This window comes from Sordaria macrospora, chromosome 2, assembly GCF_033870435.1.
Source record: "Sordaria macrospora chromosome 2, complete sequence".
Classification (NCBI taxonomy): domain Eukaryota; kingdom Fungi; phylum Ascomycota; class Sordariomycetes; order Sordariales; family Sordariaceae; genus Sordaria; species Sordaria macrospora.
This window is the reverse complement of record NC_089372.1, coordinates 932,361-949,264: the sequence shown is the minus strand read 5'-3', so window position 1 is coordinate 949,264 and position 16,904 is coordinate 932,361. Positions and strand designations below refer to the sequence as shown.

General features: G+C 50.3%; 2 protein-coding genes across 2 annotated transcripts, besides 1 other annotated feature; both read left to right on the top strand.

Annotated features, from left to right (window-relative positions):
- Window positions 1–1,203: 1,203 nt before the first annotated feature.
- SMAC4_07852 (uncharacterized protein) lies at window positions 1,204–3,088 on the top strand. Its single transcript, XM_003346327.2, has 5 exons — window positions 1,204–1,266; window positions 1,567–1,622; window positions 1,683–1,785; window positions 1,844–1,912; window positions 1,978–3,088. The coding sequence occupies exons 2-5, from the start codon at window positions 1,588–1,590 to the stop codon at window positions 2,791–2,793; spliced, it is 1,023 nt and encodes a 340-aa protein (XP_003346375.1). The 5' UTR covers window positions 1,204–1,266; window positions 1,567–1,587; the 3' UTR covers window positions 2,794–3,088.
- Window positions 3,089–5,127: 2,039 nt separating this feature from the next.
- On the top strand, window positions 5,128–6,125 carry SMAC4_13206 (uncharacterized protein; the record flags this gene model as incomplete). Its single annotated transcript, XM_066091314.1, has 3 exons — window positions 5,128–5,291; window positions 5,345–5,696; window positions 5,751–6,125. The coding sequence occupies 3 exons, from the start codon at window positions 5,128–5,130 to the stop codon at window positions 6,123–6,125; spliced, it is 891 nt and encodes a 296-aa protein (XP_065946009.1).
- A 5,197-nt stretch (window positions 6,126–11,322) lies between these two features.
- Window positions 11,323–11,364: a sequence feature (Short protein (SMAC4_13205, WPJ59789.1) was converted to a misc_feature.).
- Window positions 11,365–16,904: the final 5,540 nt, after the last annotated feature.

The following is a 16,904-nucleotide window of genomic DNA, read 5'->3' as shown; positions in this document are numbered from 1 at the left end:
GCAATGGAAGCCAAACAAACGAGAGCAATATTTGCTCGTCTTCTCCGCGGCCTTGCTTTACTTTGTTGCTTTGCTTTATTCTTTGCTTTGTTTACTTTGGCTTGTCTACAACGCTGAGTCTGATCTGCCTAAATGGGATAGCTGAAGGTGAAGACTATCAGAAGACGTTCGGTGAAGCAAAAGGTTCACGACAAGTATGGTACCGTTATACAAGTCTCACTGATAATGATTTGATTGACTACTGCAGAACCATCTGACAATCTGAGTTCTCCAGTCGTCCCTTATACTTCCTTCCTATAGCTCCATGAGTCTGGCTCACCATCATGGTTCTGGCTCACTTGCGTGAGCATGGCTCACTTTAGTGTCGACCGTGAGCCTGTCCCACCTGATGGCATGCGTGAGCCTTACCCTGGCCTGATGGGTACACAGCCGTGACAGCCTTGCCTCTTTTTAGCTGGTGGCTCGGTTGGCCCGTGTACGTCACGCAGAGTGGCATGTCCGTATCGCACTACGATGTCAAGGACTGCATGTTCTCCGGAGATGTAAAGTGCCGGAGGAATGTTTGACGCACGCGTTGACGAAGCCCCGCCCCTTAGCCTGCACCAAATGAAAAAGCCTCATACTTATAGCTGGCTCTTAGTCTTACTTGTAGCTAGTTTGGCGATCTTCGGGCCGGCCGGCTGCGGAAACACCACGGACAAAGGATTAGTATGCCAAGATCTTTCGGGAAGGAGTTTTGTATGGCAACTACGGGACCCTCGATCTGAATTCTCAGAGCGGGGATGGAGAGGGTAAGGGGGGTTGCTGATACAAGGCGGGATGCGAAGCTTTGACAGCCATAGATATCAAGGGAATCGAATGTTCGAGGAGCGGACGTTGATCGACTATGGAACAGCTCGGGACACGAGAAGATGGGTTGGTGAGTCAGTACGTAAAGGCAAACGCTAAGGCCACATCGCTCAGGACACGGGGAGAATCGGATGGCGATCCTGAAAGCGGCTATTAGTGCCCCGCCATGATGAAACAGCGAGGGACGGCACGCCGACGTCCCACCGATATTCTTCCACCACTCGTCTTTATGGCAATGGCGTCATCCGCCTTTGCCCACTGCATATCAGTCGTGGCCCGATATCGGGGGTAGTATGGAAGCTACGTATATAACTCGAGCACCCGCATTGAGGGGTAACCTTGCCTTTTCCCCCCAAACAACTCGACATTCCGCTCCTGAATCAGTCCGTATCGACAGTTGACTCTGCTATACCATTGGTACGCGACCAGCGTCCGAAAAGCCATAACACCTATTACAATGGGAACTCCAGGATCGAGGTAAAGTAGACAAGACAGCTACCGGGTGTCCATGTTGGTTTCGCCACAGTTCGTTCACTCTTATCGCTCTTTCATGCCTTGTATTCAAAGGTCTTGAATGGGTTTGATACGATGGGCCAACTGCGGCGGTACCTATTGGTCTGAGAAATACCGGCGAACTTGATCTGGATAATACCAGCGAAAGGATTGGCTTCTTGGGACCCCTTCCCCTCTTATTGAAGATCAACTAATCTTTCGCAGCTTTGCTCGTGTTGCGCCAACATGTCTGCGGATAAGATAACTTTCCTCACCAACTGGTAAGCTCCAATCACTCATGTATGCCGAAGCTTGTCGTGTCAACCGCTGACGCAATACAGGCACGCTACGCCGTACCATGCACCGCTTTACCTTGCCCAGGCCAAAGGGTTCTTCAAAGAAGAGGGCATCCAGGTGGCTCTCCTGGAGCCCAACGACCCCAGCGTAATTCATGCGGTCTCAATGTGCCAGTTCCCGGGCACTGGCTAACAGAGCATGGCAGGACGTAACCGAAATTATCGGCAGCGGCAAAGTTGACCTTGGTTTCAAGGCCATGATTCACACTCTTGCTGTAAGATTCGCAACCCTCAGCCGGGGATTGCTCACAAGATGGTCAAGTGCTAATACTTCAAACAGGCCAAAGCCCGTAACTTCCCTGTCCTCTCGATTGGCAGCCTTCTGGACGAACCCTTCACCGGCGTCGTCTACCTCAAGGATTCCGGAATCACCGCCGACTTTAGGTCCCTCAAGGGCAAGCGTATCGGCTACGTCGGCGAGTTTGGCAAGATTCAGATCGATGAGCTCACTTCGCACTACGGCCTGACTCCCGCCGATTACACCGCCGTCCGCTGCGGCATGAACGTCTCCGGTGCCATTATCAAGGGGGATATTGACGCCGGCATCGGCCTAGAGAACGTGCAGATGGTTGAGCTGGAGGATTGGCTTGCTACCCAGGGCCGGGACAAGGCCGACGTCCAGATGCTTCGCATTGACGAGCTCGCGGAACTCGGATGCTGCTGCTTCTGCTCGATTCTCTACATCGGCAATGAGACCTTCATCGCGCAGAATCCGGACAAGGTTCGGGCCTTCATGCGCGCCGTCAAGAAAGCGACTGACTTTGTCCTGGCAAACCCGCACGCTGCGTGGAAGGAGTATGTTGACTTCAAGCCTGTTATGGGCACTGAGCTCAACAGAAAGATCTTTGAGCGCAGCTACGCATACTTCTCCGAGGACCTCAAGAACGTCGAGCGCGACTGGGCCAAGGTCACCAAATATGGTCAACGACTTCAGGTCCTGGGCCCAGAGTTCACACCAAACTATACCAACGAATTTCTTGACTGGGCTCTGCAGCCGGCTTCCATTGACCCTACTGGCGACCAGAGGCGAATGGTTGAGCTCCAGAAGAATGTGGCTAGCTGCGGTGGCTTCCGCCGCTTGCCCCTATGTCACTAGCGGTCGGGAAAAGAGCCCCGAAATGGGTCGAAGGCGTGACTGGTGGAACGGGGTTGTCTTTGCTGTGGATGGCGGAGGGCAACCGAGAGTTTCCTTCCAAGCTTGGCTGCTATAGTCCGGGATCTTGTTGCGCAACCATTGGGTTTTGGTGGATAGAAGAGGCTCGTATTTCTGGGGACGGTCTGGAGTTGATGATGGCTTCGTCGACTCGGTTCCAGATGAGAGTATCGTGTGGATGATCGATGATGGCCTCAAAAGTGTAGCGAGGGCGTCTGCGTCATTAGTAAACGTCTATTTCTCTAGTCTATCTTCGAGCTGCGCTCTCACACCGTGGAGAAATGCGGGAGATATGGTGACCTATCGACATGTCGACACTCAGCAGCATCTGCTTGGCGCCAAGCAAGGATGATTTGATATCCACTATACAGCAGAGGTACAGGGCAAGACTGCTCTTGGTCCTTGGACCTTCCCTAATCTCCGCCTTTCCGTGTCGCTTGAAAGTCGTCTGGAACTACGAGCGCAGTCATCGAGGCATCGTAGCTTTGAGGAAGGAACGTCTTGACTGCGGAGGGGATGCTATGGTTGCTGATTCATGAATCGAGTTTATGAAAAGTGCCGGGAATTCCTCTGTCATGCCATCTAGTGATTTGGGGTGTTTTGTCTGTTGAAGTATTGTCTGAGTACTTGTTAGATAGGGGGTGCAGATCTGCACCTCAGCCTTGATTCGGAAGCCTGGGGACCCTTTTTCGGAGATAAAAGGAGGACTCCGTCCTCTCTTTTTAGAAGCAGGCAGGCAAGACTCCTTCCTCAAGACAAGACACTCATTTTCCAGAAAAAAATCGTCCCTCTGAACCGTTAAGTGAAAAACCCTTTGTTGTTGAGAAACTAACCAACAGATCTGCTCCTCGCCATACGTTTTCGTGTGGTGTAGGCTCCCTTCGTTATTGGTGTGGTTTTTGCTCCATTTCAACGCAGAGGCCAAGCCCACTATACCAGTGACAATGGGTCCTTTTACTTGTTTCCTCTCATGTATTCGTAAGCCCTGAGGAGGCCTTCCGTTATACTAATGCTCTTTGTAAGGGGACAGCAGAGCGTGACGCAGATGCTGGCCAATGAGAATCAATTAAGGTTCTACGAAGACAAGAAGGAAAGAAAGACCAGCCCGTAGGGCAGGTCTAGCTGGCCAACCTTATAAGGCCGTGCGCGGCTGTCTGGATGCTTCAGGCATCAAGGTGGTGTTCTTGGCGTCGAGACAGCCCGAGCGTTCTGGGGCTGCCGCTCCATTGCCGGTACGGCACGGTCGCTCGGGTGCAGAATGGTCGTCTGGCCAATCAGATGCCAGATGCCAGTACTGGGCGCCAGACCCGTTACACTCTTCAATGTGCGCCGCTGCGCGGTTTGAGGCCATCACCGGCCTCCCGCCGCAGCTCTAATTGGCTGGTTTGAGGCCATCACCGGCCTCCCGCCGCAACTCTAATTGGCTGGTTTGAGGCCATCACCGGCCTCCCGCCGCAACTCTACTTGGCTGGTTTGAGGCCATCACCGGCCTCCCGCCGCAACTCTACTTGGCTGATTTGAGGCCATCACCGGCCTCCCGCCGCAACTCTACTTGGCTGCATATATACGTAACCTTATTGGATCGTAACTAACACGATGATTATAGGTGTGGTAGAGGAATCTCAAGCTCTTCAGGTCTGTTTCCTCATTCTTTTCACCACTTGATCGCGGTCCTACAGAAGGCAGTAGAAGTATATGATGCAGTGTCTTGTTCACAATCACCTACTCCTTCTCCCATCACCGTCGCTTTCCATCTTTGTCCATATGCGCGTCTTCCGGACAAACGAAGCACATACGTACGGCCATAGATGGTGGAAAACTCGGGATCCCGTCCGCTCTCCCATAAATAAGCCACTAATCGTTGGCTTTTGGAAGGTGTGGTTAGCTTTTGGGAAGTGTGGTTGGCTTTTGGGAGGTGTGGTTGGCTTTGGTAAACACTTTTCTCCGTACGTATATCACTTCAGGCGAGTTAGAAGGGCCTCAAGATATATATTGCGTCTTTACCCTCAGATTTCTGACTGAACCAAACAAGCACACTTCTGTCCCCTTCTAATTGCATTCATTGTATATCCATTCTTCCCCGTTGATTCTACCGCATGAATTACGGCCCCTACGTTGCGAGGGTTGCGTTGGCTTTTATATGAAACCCTCCTTCCGAGTTTTCTAATTGATTTCTCCTCCCAAACATGCTGAGCTCGTAAGCCATTGCAGCTTGAGAGGGTATTGTTTGAGTCTCACGGTGCCGATCACACTCCATCCATGTGCAATACGGAAGGGATGGAGCTACGAAAACCGCCGATACCGCCGACTGAACGCGACGTCGAAGAACGGAAAAGAAGAGCATTTGCTGACGTCGACGAATTTACGGTAACAACACATGAGCGTTCGCTTTGTAAGAAGACCAAAGCCGAGCGAGAACGCGCGTGGCGTCTATGGAATAGGTATGTACCTTATCATTTTTCTCTTTTTAATATTGCGTACTAACGCTTTTTAGATTTGTCACAGATGTGTTACAATTAACACCAAAAGAGGCTGATAAGGTTTGGTTTGGCGTGTGCCAAAACAAGAAAAAGGCCATTGCTATCTGCAAGAGCTTTCTGGCCGACTATACACGCTATGCAAAATGTAGGCGTCTGTATATAGACGGGCCCGAGGAACAGAAGCAGGTACCAACAGTTCAGTCAGTAGTGACTATTATTGCTTTATGGAAGCATATAGTAGCTCAAGCTGATGCTGTAGTGCTCGCGAAGAGAAGGGATCAAGATTCGAATGAAGATTCAGACGAAGATTCCGAACAATGGAGATTGCTTGGCAACCGTGGGAAGGCCCGTGGAGAGGTTATCCAGGTAGATTCCCTCCTTACCTATACCAATACTGTGTACTGACATTTCTTCTCACAGTGGATCCAATCAACTCTTGCACAAAAGTCCAACCTCTCATGCAGACAAACATTTGAAAAAACCGAAGCCACAACAGACGATGTTCTGCTTATTCTTAGCACTTTGTGGGAACGCGCAGCCGATATACCTTGTGCTCCTAGACATCGGCTTGCCTTTCATACATTGGTGCTTATAGGAAGCATTGGCTTTCGGCCCGGCACTTATGAGAACATGCTTTATCGACAAGTCAAGCTACTTGTCGTTCGCGACCCGGATACAAAGCAGTCAAGGCTTGTTGCTGAGATCACGATCAATCAAAACAAGCTATCGGCTAACAAAATTGATAAGGGGGCAGATGTGTATGTATTCTTGCCTTTAACCGTTGATCCAAACTAACGTTTTTCTAGGGTGACCTTTTCTGCTACTATGGTACCATGCCAGATCGTTTGTTTAGTTACGTTTGTAGCTATTCAAGCTCTACATGATGATGCCTTCGAAACAGAGTTTTCGTCCTTCGACGAATTACTTCAGCGTCCAAACTTGGAAGATGTTGATTGCATTGAACTTAGGTGGAAGGATGGGATGCAGGAAAAGCCTATCTTTCCCTTAAAGTACTACAGATTTCTCGAACTTTGGAACCGGACATGGTTGGTAGCGGGGAACAGAAACACTCTCCGCCCCTATGCGCTGCGAATCGGCGGTGGAAATAAAATTGATGGTAAGGAACTTTTACCTGTTTCCCTTACTATTTTGCTTACAATTTTTACACAAGGTTCCCTTACATCCGCTATTCGAAACCATATCCTGAGCCATAACACAAAAACATTCGAAACCTCTTACCAAGCGAGGCATATTCCACACAATTTGATGTCATTCGTTTTCGATAGTACATCTGAAGACGATTCCAAGCTATTCAAGCTACTGGCCTCCGCATCCTTGCGTAGGGATGACAAAGCACCGCTTTATCCGACAGTGGCTATGCTAGAAACGTTTGAAAATCGCGAGGATATGAAAGCACTTCGCGCACAGCGTCGTCACTTCCGGGAAGAGCTTAAACTCTCTGCAGACAATAGAGAGGTAAAGCAACTTACCGCAAAAATTGGAAATCTACGGACGGGGTTATCGAACTTGGCTATCAAGCAAGCTCGAGAAAACTACTTCGCTGAAGTTGATTCCCTTAGGGCTCGTGGCCTGTCAACCGAAGATATGCCACCCCCCCCCTCCAAATCCTTTTAAATGCTCCTTCGGTCCCAGTTTACCTGCAGCAACAATTATTGGTCGATACTTGAACCCCAAAGATCCGGTTTCCGACACCGCTACAAAAATGGTTTTTCCAAATTCGAACGACAGTGGTTCTGACCAAACTACCCAAAAGCGGCTTGCAGTACCGAAAATGCTTTTTGCGTATCTGAACGATAGGTACGGAGAAGTAGAAGGTATTGCTCGGGAAATAGAGCAAACAGCCTCCGAACATAAAGAAGCAGCTTCCACGCTCTCTACATGTCTTCTCTGCCGACAAAGCTTCACTCGTCGAGATAACCTCAGTAGACACCATCGGAGCGTCCATTTCACCGCAAAGACCTTTGAACCTTTCTCATGCCCCGAATGCCAGCGGCAAGGAAAGAAAGAGTACAGAATCGAGCGGGCATCGGAGTGGAGTAATCATGTCGAAAGAGTACATGGTTCAATTAATACTCCCGATCTCTCCACCAAGCCTATCGTCAAATCCAAACCAACGGCTACAACTACCAAGTCTAAATCCGCTCCTTGTTTAAGATGCGGCCAATTGTTCTTTGCAGGAAGCAGTTTTTCAAGACACATGAATAAGTATCACAAGATCGACAAGCCATTCGATTGTCCCAAATGTAAGGGAGAAGGGGAGAATATCCAGATTAATGACCTCGCTTCGTGGCTTACACATACGTCGGATGTTCACGGTTGTAATGGGCAAACAGGAGTGGTTATTGATAAGGAATGCCTACCAAAACAGGGACAGAAGAAGAGGAAAAGAGAAAACGTAGTGGAGGAAGCTATAAAACGTAGTAAATTAGAATCCTAAGTATATAGAATACAAACAAGAATGCTATCTCCATCTCTCCCACTGATTTGCCAGAAGCTGGATGTCTTGCAGGATACCCTTCATAAGCGATTCGACCTTCCTGCTCTTGCCGACATGTAGCTTCATGATGGCGGCGGTGGTGAAGCGCTTGCGCGCCGAAGAGCGCGTCGCCCCTGGGGGCAAGATCGCCTTGAAGAGAGTTCCCAGCAGCGCGGCTTTTTCTTGACATGCTTTAAGAACTTGCACCATCGCACTGCAGGACTTGTTTGGCGTGTCATTGAGATGATTGGCGTGTTGGCTTTGATTTTCGCTGCCGGGAGCAGATAACGACCACTGATTTTACGACCTTGTATTTATAAATTAAAAAGTATAAAAGACCTTAGTTCTCCAAATACATAGCCAATAAGTCTGGATTTACATTCACTTCATCCTCCCAAGTACAGTCATGATAGCCTACCCACTCGACTAAGTATTCGCGCTTGATCCCATCAATTCGAACCTCCCGAATTGCATGTACCAAATACTGGCTATAAGTACCCAAGCGGCCACCCTGAGCACAAATAGCGTTATCTCTCCCACCACATTGTAGCCAAAATGATAGAAGCAGCGGTTTGGCTTCTGTATGTAGAGACTCTTCCCGTTCCCATAAGAGTCTTCGTTGTCCATAGCTACAACCGGTAAAAACCCGTTCGACTAACAAAACGACTCTTTGAAGGTCATCTTCTTCAACTATCTTGCCGTCGAATCTCCACGCAAATATTCTGTCTGCTTTCCCATTGCCGAGGTTGTGGTCGCTCATAGGGCACGGGTATCGTAAGTTGTTAATCGAAGCAAGAGAGTTAAGCTCGAGAAATAGTTGTCCAGAGGTAATAGAAAGCCGTAAGTAATCTCTGATGTTGAGTTGTTCTGGTGCTGGAGTGATGGTTATATCGCGTAGTGCAGCCTGGATAGAATGGTTGGGATTGGCGGTTGTCAACATTATTCCAAACTCCTCAACAGTGATTGTTTGCGTCCCGTTCTTCCAACAATCTGGATTAATGGAAAAGGTACAGATGTTTCCATTCCAAATAACCTCAAAGCCAGGCCTCAGATATGGAACTGCTCGGTGGTATGGGAGCCATGAAGGACCGAATTTGAATTGGCGCTTAAAGGGGCACCAATAAGAAACAGACGGTCGTATGCGGATTAGAGGACGAGAAAGAATTGGCATAGTGGTGTTATAAGGCAGTTAGTTACTTGAAGTTGTAAAAATATGTAAACTCAAGATTTACTGTAGTAGGATGAATATTGTTTTGATTTGTGTTCATCCCAATATTTATATTCTCTTCTGTAACGGTTTTCCCGTTGGTTGCGTCATATTATTTCATCTTTGGAAATTATTACCTTCGCGTTCACAAAATAATAAGTTTTATGAATGACATATTCTATTAGATCATAATCCCTAAATATCCAAGGCACTTGTCCTAAATTCATGGATATTTTCACTGGTTGGTGATATCCAACACATATAACACGGTAAAGTGTACAGTGTTGTCAAATCGTGCAGTCTTCTGCCACCGAACTCTCTGACTCCAGCTTAAACTGCTCGTTGACGCCGAATCGATGGGTTTCTGCAGCATATTGAAGCCATCTGCCCTCTCCTTCCATAGCAATCCTGTAGCCCAAGTACAGAACCCGTGTGATTGTTTCATCGAAGAGGGAAGCCGATTCAAAATACTTCTCATCGTCCTTTCACGTCAACATCCAATTGTTATCCCTCTTTACCAAGCACTACAGAGATTTCGAGTACAGCGTTCGCATCACACCTGTGGCAAACCTCCTTGTCTTTATCCAATGAACAATCAAGCATGCCAACAGCCTCATCACAACCAGTTTTTGCAAGGGCGGTGAAAATCTTCCGCATGCTGAATTGATCATGGGTGCTGCGTTCGCACTGAATTACTAGCCGTTTGGTTCAAGTGTCCCGAGGGAACGGAACGCTAATTTAGTTTGGCGCACCAGAGAGAAAGTGGGTATGTTATAAAATCACTGGCTAGTATACGGTTGGAAAGAAACGTAGGATATGAAAGTGATAGCCCAGTTATACTGTATTTCTCACGGTGTCATATGTATTAAATATCACCAATAGGTGAAAATTTTCTTGAATCTAGAAGGGATGTCTCAAATTTTTAGAAGTCTATGACTCAATAGTGTGTATCATTTCTAGTTCTAAGATTCTTCAATGTGAACATCGCAATGTCGCAACTCCCCGAGTCAACCTATTTGTGGCGTGAGGCCGTCCCAATAAAGCGGGATTGCCGTTTGGTGGTGCCGTTGTTACCCATACCGACCAAGTGATTGGGGAACCCTAACCCTAGAGCTGGCTCAGCCAGCTCTAGGGTTACGGTTCGGATCGCCATATCTAGAAACACAGCTCCCCGCAATCACTATCTGTTACATTTCTGCACCTCTCGAAGGATTGATTGATTAAAGAGATGCGAGAAAAGAACGAGCAAACGCCATTTTTCAGCCGGGAACAGGAAACTGTTCCAACTTTTCTCTTGCGCCTACGTATAAAACGAGTTGGAAGGGGAATATTTGTGACAAGGGCAGTATTCTGGGCTTGGAACAGTAGTTCAATTCAGCTGATAAACTACTTTGGTCTCGAAGGCCTTGTTGAATCCTTTCAAGCCTTTCCATCCAGGCTGGGGTTCCCGACCTTCTTATGCCGAAGCCTTCCTCCCTTCTGCTGGCCTGATCTGGGTCATGAGGCCATAAGGCATCTATCTAGCGGTGTGCACCGCTGTGCTTACATATGATCCTTCCCGAGTATCTTCCTCCAATATCCTTCCTTCCTATGACGCCGGCGTCGTCACGGGTACCGCCCTATCGCCGCCGGAGTGCCTTGGTTGGTTAGGGATCGTTCTTGTGACAGCAGGGTTTCCTTTCTTGGCCTGGCTAGCACAGCCCGATATGAGGGGCAGTGCAGCCGGCGTACGTATTGTTGGCTGGAATACGCCAGGGATTATTGAGGGGATTCGGGTAGGTTGTGCTATCGGTCGAATAGACTCTCCGACCGAGTTGACCTGGTTGCCTGAAGCATTTTGAAGGGTTCGAGAGGCTCAGCCGTGCGGCTCTGCGAGCCTCGTGCTGCTGAGTTAGGGTCGAGGTCGAATGTCCGTGTGACAATATCCCAGCTAGAGCCCGTCTACCACCGAGTCCCAACGGCTCGGAAATGTTTGTCCCTAGAACTGGGACAACGCCAATACCCGGAGCAATCAAACACAGAAAGCCCATCACGGAGTATGTGAGTATAAAATGGGAGAAGGACTCCAAAATCAACGACTACGTCCATCGGAAAGACCCGGTGAATTGTGAACAATGCAGCTTAGGCATACATGGGAAGGACAACTACATTGGCGATATCGTACTTCGATACTCACAATACCAGAAGGGGGACACTGAGGTCAAACCCCCCTTTTCCTCGACCAACAACCAGAGCTTGGTTGTGCCTTTGACATCTTGTGTAAGAAACTGACGTGTTCTGAAAGTCAACTACGTTCGGTTCACACTTCTTATGGGTGGTGGTGTATTCATGACACCACTGGGACGCTATCCAGCGATAGTGCCCACAGGCATATTTTCTCTGTCGATATGTTAGCTTTAATCGTTGCAAAAGCTTTAATCTTTGCAAACCGATAGATCGAAAGAGGATGAGGCTCACTTGACAGACTACGCTGTATACGTGTATGAAAAGCATAGGAGATCATAAAAAATAAAAAAAAAAACAAGAGGAACCAACTAGTGTCGCTAGGCTCTCATTCTGCTTGAAAGGTTTCAAACTTACTGATGTTGTGTCTGATGCTGCGTATGGAACTCCATTCCGTACACTAGGAAATAGAGGCTGGATATGCTGTACATGGTCCTGCTCATGAATTGGGCTTTCTGATTGGTTAAATGCATTTTGTTCGGGGCAGTTTGGGGAAGCGTAACGATCTACAGGGACTTGCAAGTTCTTATTGGAGAACAGGCGCACACAGAAAGCACGGTGTCACAGGGTGGAAAGGACTGTACGAAGCGCAAGGACGGACTGCACTACCCAATGCTAACGTTGACGGAAGAAAAAGTTGAACAGGAGAAAGAATCCCGAAAGGGAAGGCGTGATGCCAGAGCTGGGTTTTGTGCCCTGACCGTGGGGTGGCCAGAGTCTAGGACCAGCATGCATGAATCATACCCGTTGATGGGATGGGACTATTGTTTGGGGCTGAAGTGACCTTTTAGTGTACCTTCATCCATTCTCTCTCGGGTACTGGCTGGACGTCTCTTGGTCAACTCCCGTCAAGCTGCCCTTAGCTTACTTGCCGTATCGTACGGATGAACAACGGGTCACTAGACCAACTGCAGTAGAGGTAGAAGGGGGCATCTGCCCATGCCGCACATGCAGCTTCCATAGCAGTCTGATTCCTTACTGCCTGGACCAGATCTATCGTCTGGGTCAGAAGTTTGAGAGAGGGCTCTGATTGGTCAGATTTGGTGTAAAGTGACAAAGCCAAAAAGACACCTGCACAAGATCCGGATCCGAAGTGGAAGACACAGGCACGTGCCACGTGCGTCACCTACCGCGGTCTTAGTCTATTTGTCTGTTAGGCGACTGCTTGCCCTAGCGAGCCTAATACAATCATGGACAAAAATTACCTGACTTTTACATGGCTTCCTTTCTTTCAGTCCATCAGCAAGTTGGCCAACATACAAAGGAAGGCCCAACAAATGGACAAAGTCAACGGTCGCCCGCATTTGGTCTCGGCCTGTACACATGACACAAGATAAAAGCAAAGTTTGTCGTGTACCTCTATTCTACAATGCCAAAATATCCCCTTTTCCGTCAACGCTAACTAACTCATACTACCTGCAGACCTTGGAGACAACAGTGGCAATCTTTCCCAGGCCCTTGGTCACGATCTCACCTAGCCTGGAAATGTCATCTGGGCCCATGGCCCGTCTTGCCGCAGCAGCCGTGTTCATCTTGACTGGGTTCTTCAGGGCACCCACGGACAGAATGTTGCCAAAGATCAAGAACGGGGCTTGCGACGGATCTTGAGTCACTGAATAAATATCCAGGCCAATCATGGCTGCCTCGCCCGCCATTGCAACGATCCTTCCAAGGTTTGCCAGTCCGCCGATGGCCCCAATGGCCGATCCGCCGATGGGGATCAGGAACAAAAAGGCCATTAAGAAAAACAGGATCATCTGCTTCTTCCTTTGTTTGTTGATCTCGTCGGCTGCTTCCACCACCTGCTTCATGGATTCTACTGCTTGTCTGATCATCAGCACGGGCAGCCCCGTGGAATCCACCATGTCACTATACATCACCTCGGACGTGCCGGCGTATATCTCCTGCGCCGCTATGCGGAGTTCGTGCTCCAGACCACTGGCGGTGTCGAGGAGCTTCTCGATTATTTCCTTGGGATTCGTCACGTCCGAAACGCTGTAGTTGCCCTTGGTTGTCGGGCCCCAGTCCCATTCTCCATGGTCAAGGCATCTAGGAAACTCGCGACACTCCAACCTCTTGTGCTGCTCTTTCGTGTGCCAGTTGATTACTGTGTCGTTCTTGTCGATGCCCGTTGCATTCAACAAGTCCTTGTAGAAGGAATCGGCCTTGTCCGGTCGGAGGCTCCAATACACCGTTCGCTGGTCGCGTAGCGCAGGATAGTCGCCGGCGCCTCGCTTGGAGTAGTCGGGCGGGCACGGCTCCGTCACGTTCCCGAACGTAACTCCGGGGCCGCCATGGCTGGCCTGGCATGTGTCAATGGTAATGTACCGACAATACGAATCCCCGAGTCCCCATTCCCTGCCGCACCACGCCGCGCAGTAAAAGATTTCGTTCACAACGCACGTAAAGTAATCGTTACCGTGCTCGAGCAAAAAGTCCTGAACCTGATCTGGTGCAAGCTCCGCCACGACCTCAGCGTACACCTTGAACTTCTTGTCATAGCTGTTGCTGAGGATGTCCTTGTATGTCGCCAAATCTGCTTTCAACATGTTGGCGAGCGTTTCCAGCACGTAGATGGCGCCGCACTTGGCCGTTTGACCATCGGGGATGTCGTCCAGCTCATTGAACGACTTGGGCTCGCAGTACTCAGCCTTGGGGGCGTCCCACAGCCCCTCGTCGTCTAACTCCATGCCCTCCTCGAGTTCATCACCATACACGGGGTAGTGGTACTCTTGGAGGTCGATGGCCCATTCCGATGTCCCGCCAAAGTTCCAAATCCTCGCCCACTCCTCCCTCCTCCATGTGAATAAACCGCCCGAGTAGGCCACCCACTGGTCGCCATTGTACACAACAAAGTTTGTGAGGCTCTCTTGGTCGGACCAGGTCTTGACACCGGGGGTGGCGATGTACGTGATGTCATTGATCTCAGCATTGGAAATGTAGCCCGCTGTTTGGGTGCATCGCCCCGGCGTGGCGCCAGACTGAGGCCCGACAAAGTGACAGTTCACGTCGCGGCAGCCGGGATCCGTCATTTGGAAGGACCGGCCATAGCTGCCGATACCAAAAAGGATCTTGGAAGCGGGCACTCCGGTCTTGGTAATCAACGTGAGGGCGCTCACAGTCTCGGTCCAGTTGACGTGAGACCGGAGGCAGTTACCCTCTGGACAGCCGCTGCTGGCCCATGGCCCGCCATAATCCCACTGACCTGTGATGAGAATGAATCCGGGTTAGGAAGCGACTTCTTTGTACTTGGGGGATTCTTGAGGACATACCGTGGAGATCATAAGTCATGTAAACGATATAATCCAGGCTCTCGGCCATCTTGTCCAGGGGATGAAAGGCCCTGAGGAACCAATACCCAGCGGGGGCAGCGATCGATAAAGTCAGATTCGTATTGACTGCTCTCAACTTCTGCTTGACCAGCTTGAGGAACGCGGCATAATTGGGGCCGTCATCCGGTGTACCAGGGGGAATATCAGGAATATCTGGGGACTAAAGCAGCAACAACAACGAGATTAGCAACCATTTCGTTTTTACGCCCCTTTCCCAATGCACTTTACTGAAGGTATAGGACACTCACACCGGCGCCAGGATATTCCCAATCGAAGTCGACACCGTCCAGGCCGTGTTGCTTGACAAAGGCAACGATCTTCGTAGCGAGCACCTCGCGGTTCGCCTCTTGCACGCCCTCTCTGAAGCGCGCATACGTCGCCACCTCGGTCGAAAAGGCCCAGCCGCCAAAGGCCACGATGCGCTTGATATTCTTAAGCGCCTTAAACTTGTTGAACTGGTCCATGTACTGGATGCTGACCTCCCAGTCTGCCGTGATGTCAGCAAACGCAAAGTGAACCCGTATTCCACTTCTCCGCATCGATCTGGCTGGCATCCATGCGGAGGCACGGCCGTTCCTTGTTCCAAGCTTCGAAATAGCCCACCGTGCGGTAGAATGCGGGCGGCTCGGCGCCTTTAATTATCTCCATACCGCAGTTGGAGATGCAGCCCGTGTCGCCGCCCGACTTGGACGTTGTGATCTTGCAAAACTCATCGGTCACGCCGCATTGGCCCCAGATGTTGCAGCATGCATTTAGGGGGCATGGGTTGAGATCCGCAAGCTCCTTTGACTTGTCACTCGGCCGGGTTGTGCCCGGCTTTGTAGGACCGCAGATGGCGTTGCTGACGGGCGCAGGCAACGGCGGGTCGCCGGTGCTTAGGCAGATCTTGACGCCGGGAAGGATCAGGTCGCAGCCGTTCCATTGCCACGTCTTCTTGTTGAACTTGTCAAGGTCGTCGACGGTGAGACCGTTGGCGGCGGCGATGGACGAACAGCTATTACCGCTCTTGATGATGTACGAGGCACACTCCCCGTTGGCCTTTGGCTTGGGTCGAATGTCTGGGAGAGGGCCGATCGTGCAGCACACGGCCTGGCCGACCACTAGACTGTTGCAGCCGCTGTCGGTCAAGTTGTTATACGACTTGAACTTAGTCAAGGTAATACCGCACTTGTCCTCGGCGAGAGTCTGGCATATGTCACCCGAAACGACCTTGACAGTGGTGCAATCCGCGAGGTAAAGACGGGGTTGGAGGGCTGTGCTGTTGCTGTAGATGCTTTGCGAAACGGGCTTTTTATATGGACGAGTCTTGATCTGAACGCTCTGTCGTTCCACTTTCGTGGCCCCACTGGTATCGACACAGACGGCCTTGCTCCAAGACAGGACTGCGGCCTGAACTGAAGCGATGTTGCCGGCAGCAACTCCAACAGTGTAGTCAGCATTGCGTCCCTTGCCACAGATCTGGAGAAAGCTTGACACGCTTTCCGGGTTAACAGTTTCCCTCCTGTCTTTGGCAAGAAACTGGGCGTTGATTAGAGATGCCACACTAGCCTTGTCAACCTTGGAACCGGCGAAGACACCGACCACTACCTCATTGGAGCTAGACGCCAAGTCTCGGTTAGCAAAATATCGTGACTGCCATAAGCGGCAAATGTAAGAAGGGCCAAGCTTACTAGCCAAAAATGATGGTTTCATCACATCCATCAACAGTCTGGAGATTGCGCTGCACCTCTTGGGCAGCAAGAAGGACATCATCGCGATCACCACTGACGCTGGAGTGCTCGCCGGCCCGCCAGGCCAGTTCCGCCTCGACAGTGTTACTATTACTTGCCTCGACACAGACATCAGAGGTAGCAGCAGCAGCGGTAGAGAATCCGCCTTCGTCCTCGCCATCAAGTAAGGACTGAGAGGTGACGATCTCAGCAACAGCAGGGTTGACTGGTGCATTGCCAGCCGTGCTGCACGCCCTGACCACAATGTCCGGGGTGTCCAGCGGGATGTGGATGGAAAAGTCGATCAAGAGGGTTTCGTTGCAGTGTTTGAGCCGGTCAAAGGTCGAGTAAACGGTCCATTCTTCCGGGGACTGGCAGTTGCTGCAGGCGGCAGGACAGCGCCTTAATTGGGAGAAGAAGGGAGAGGGACTCTCCAAAGCGTCAGAGGGGGAAGCAAGAGCGGCGGCATTGGCAATCCCCCCGATGACATCTGAGACTACTGCCCATGATGCGAAGAGGGACGAGACCAGTTTGCCAAAAGAGGTGGCAGATGGACGTCCCATTGTGGGATCTGGTGAAAGGAGGAAAAGAGCGAATGTTGAGGAC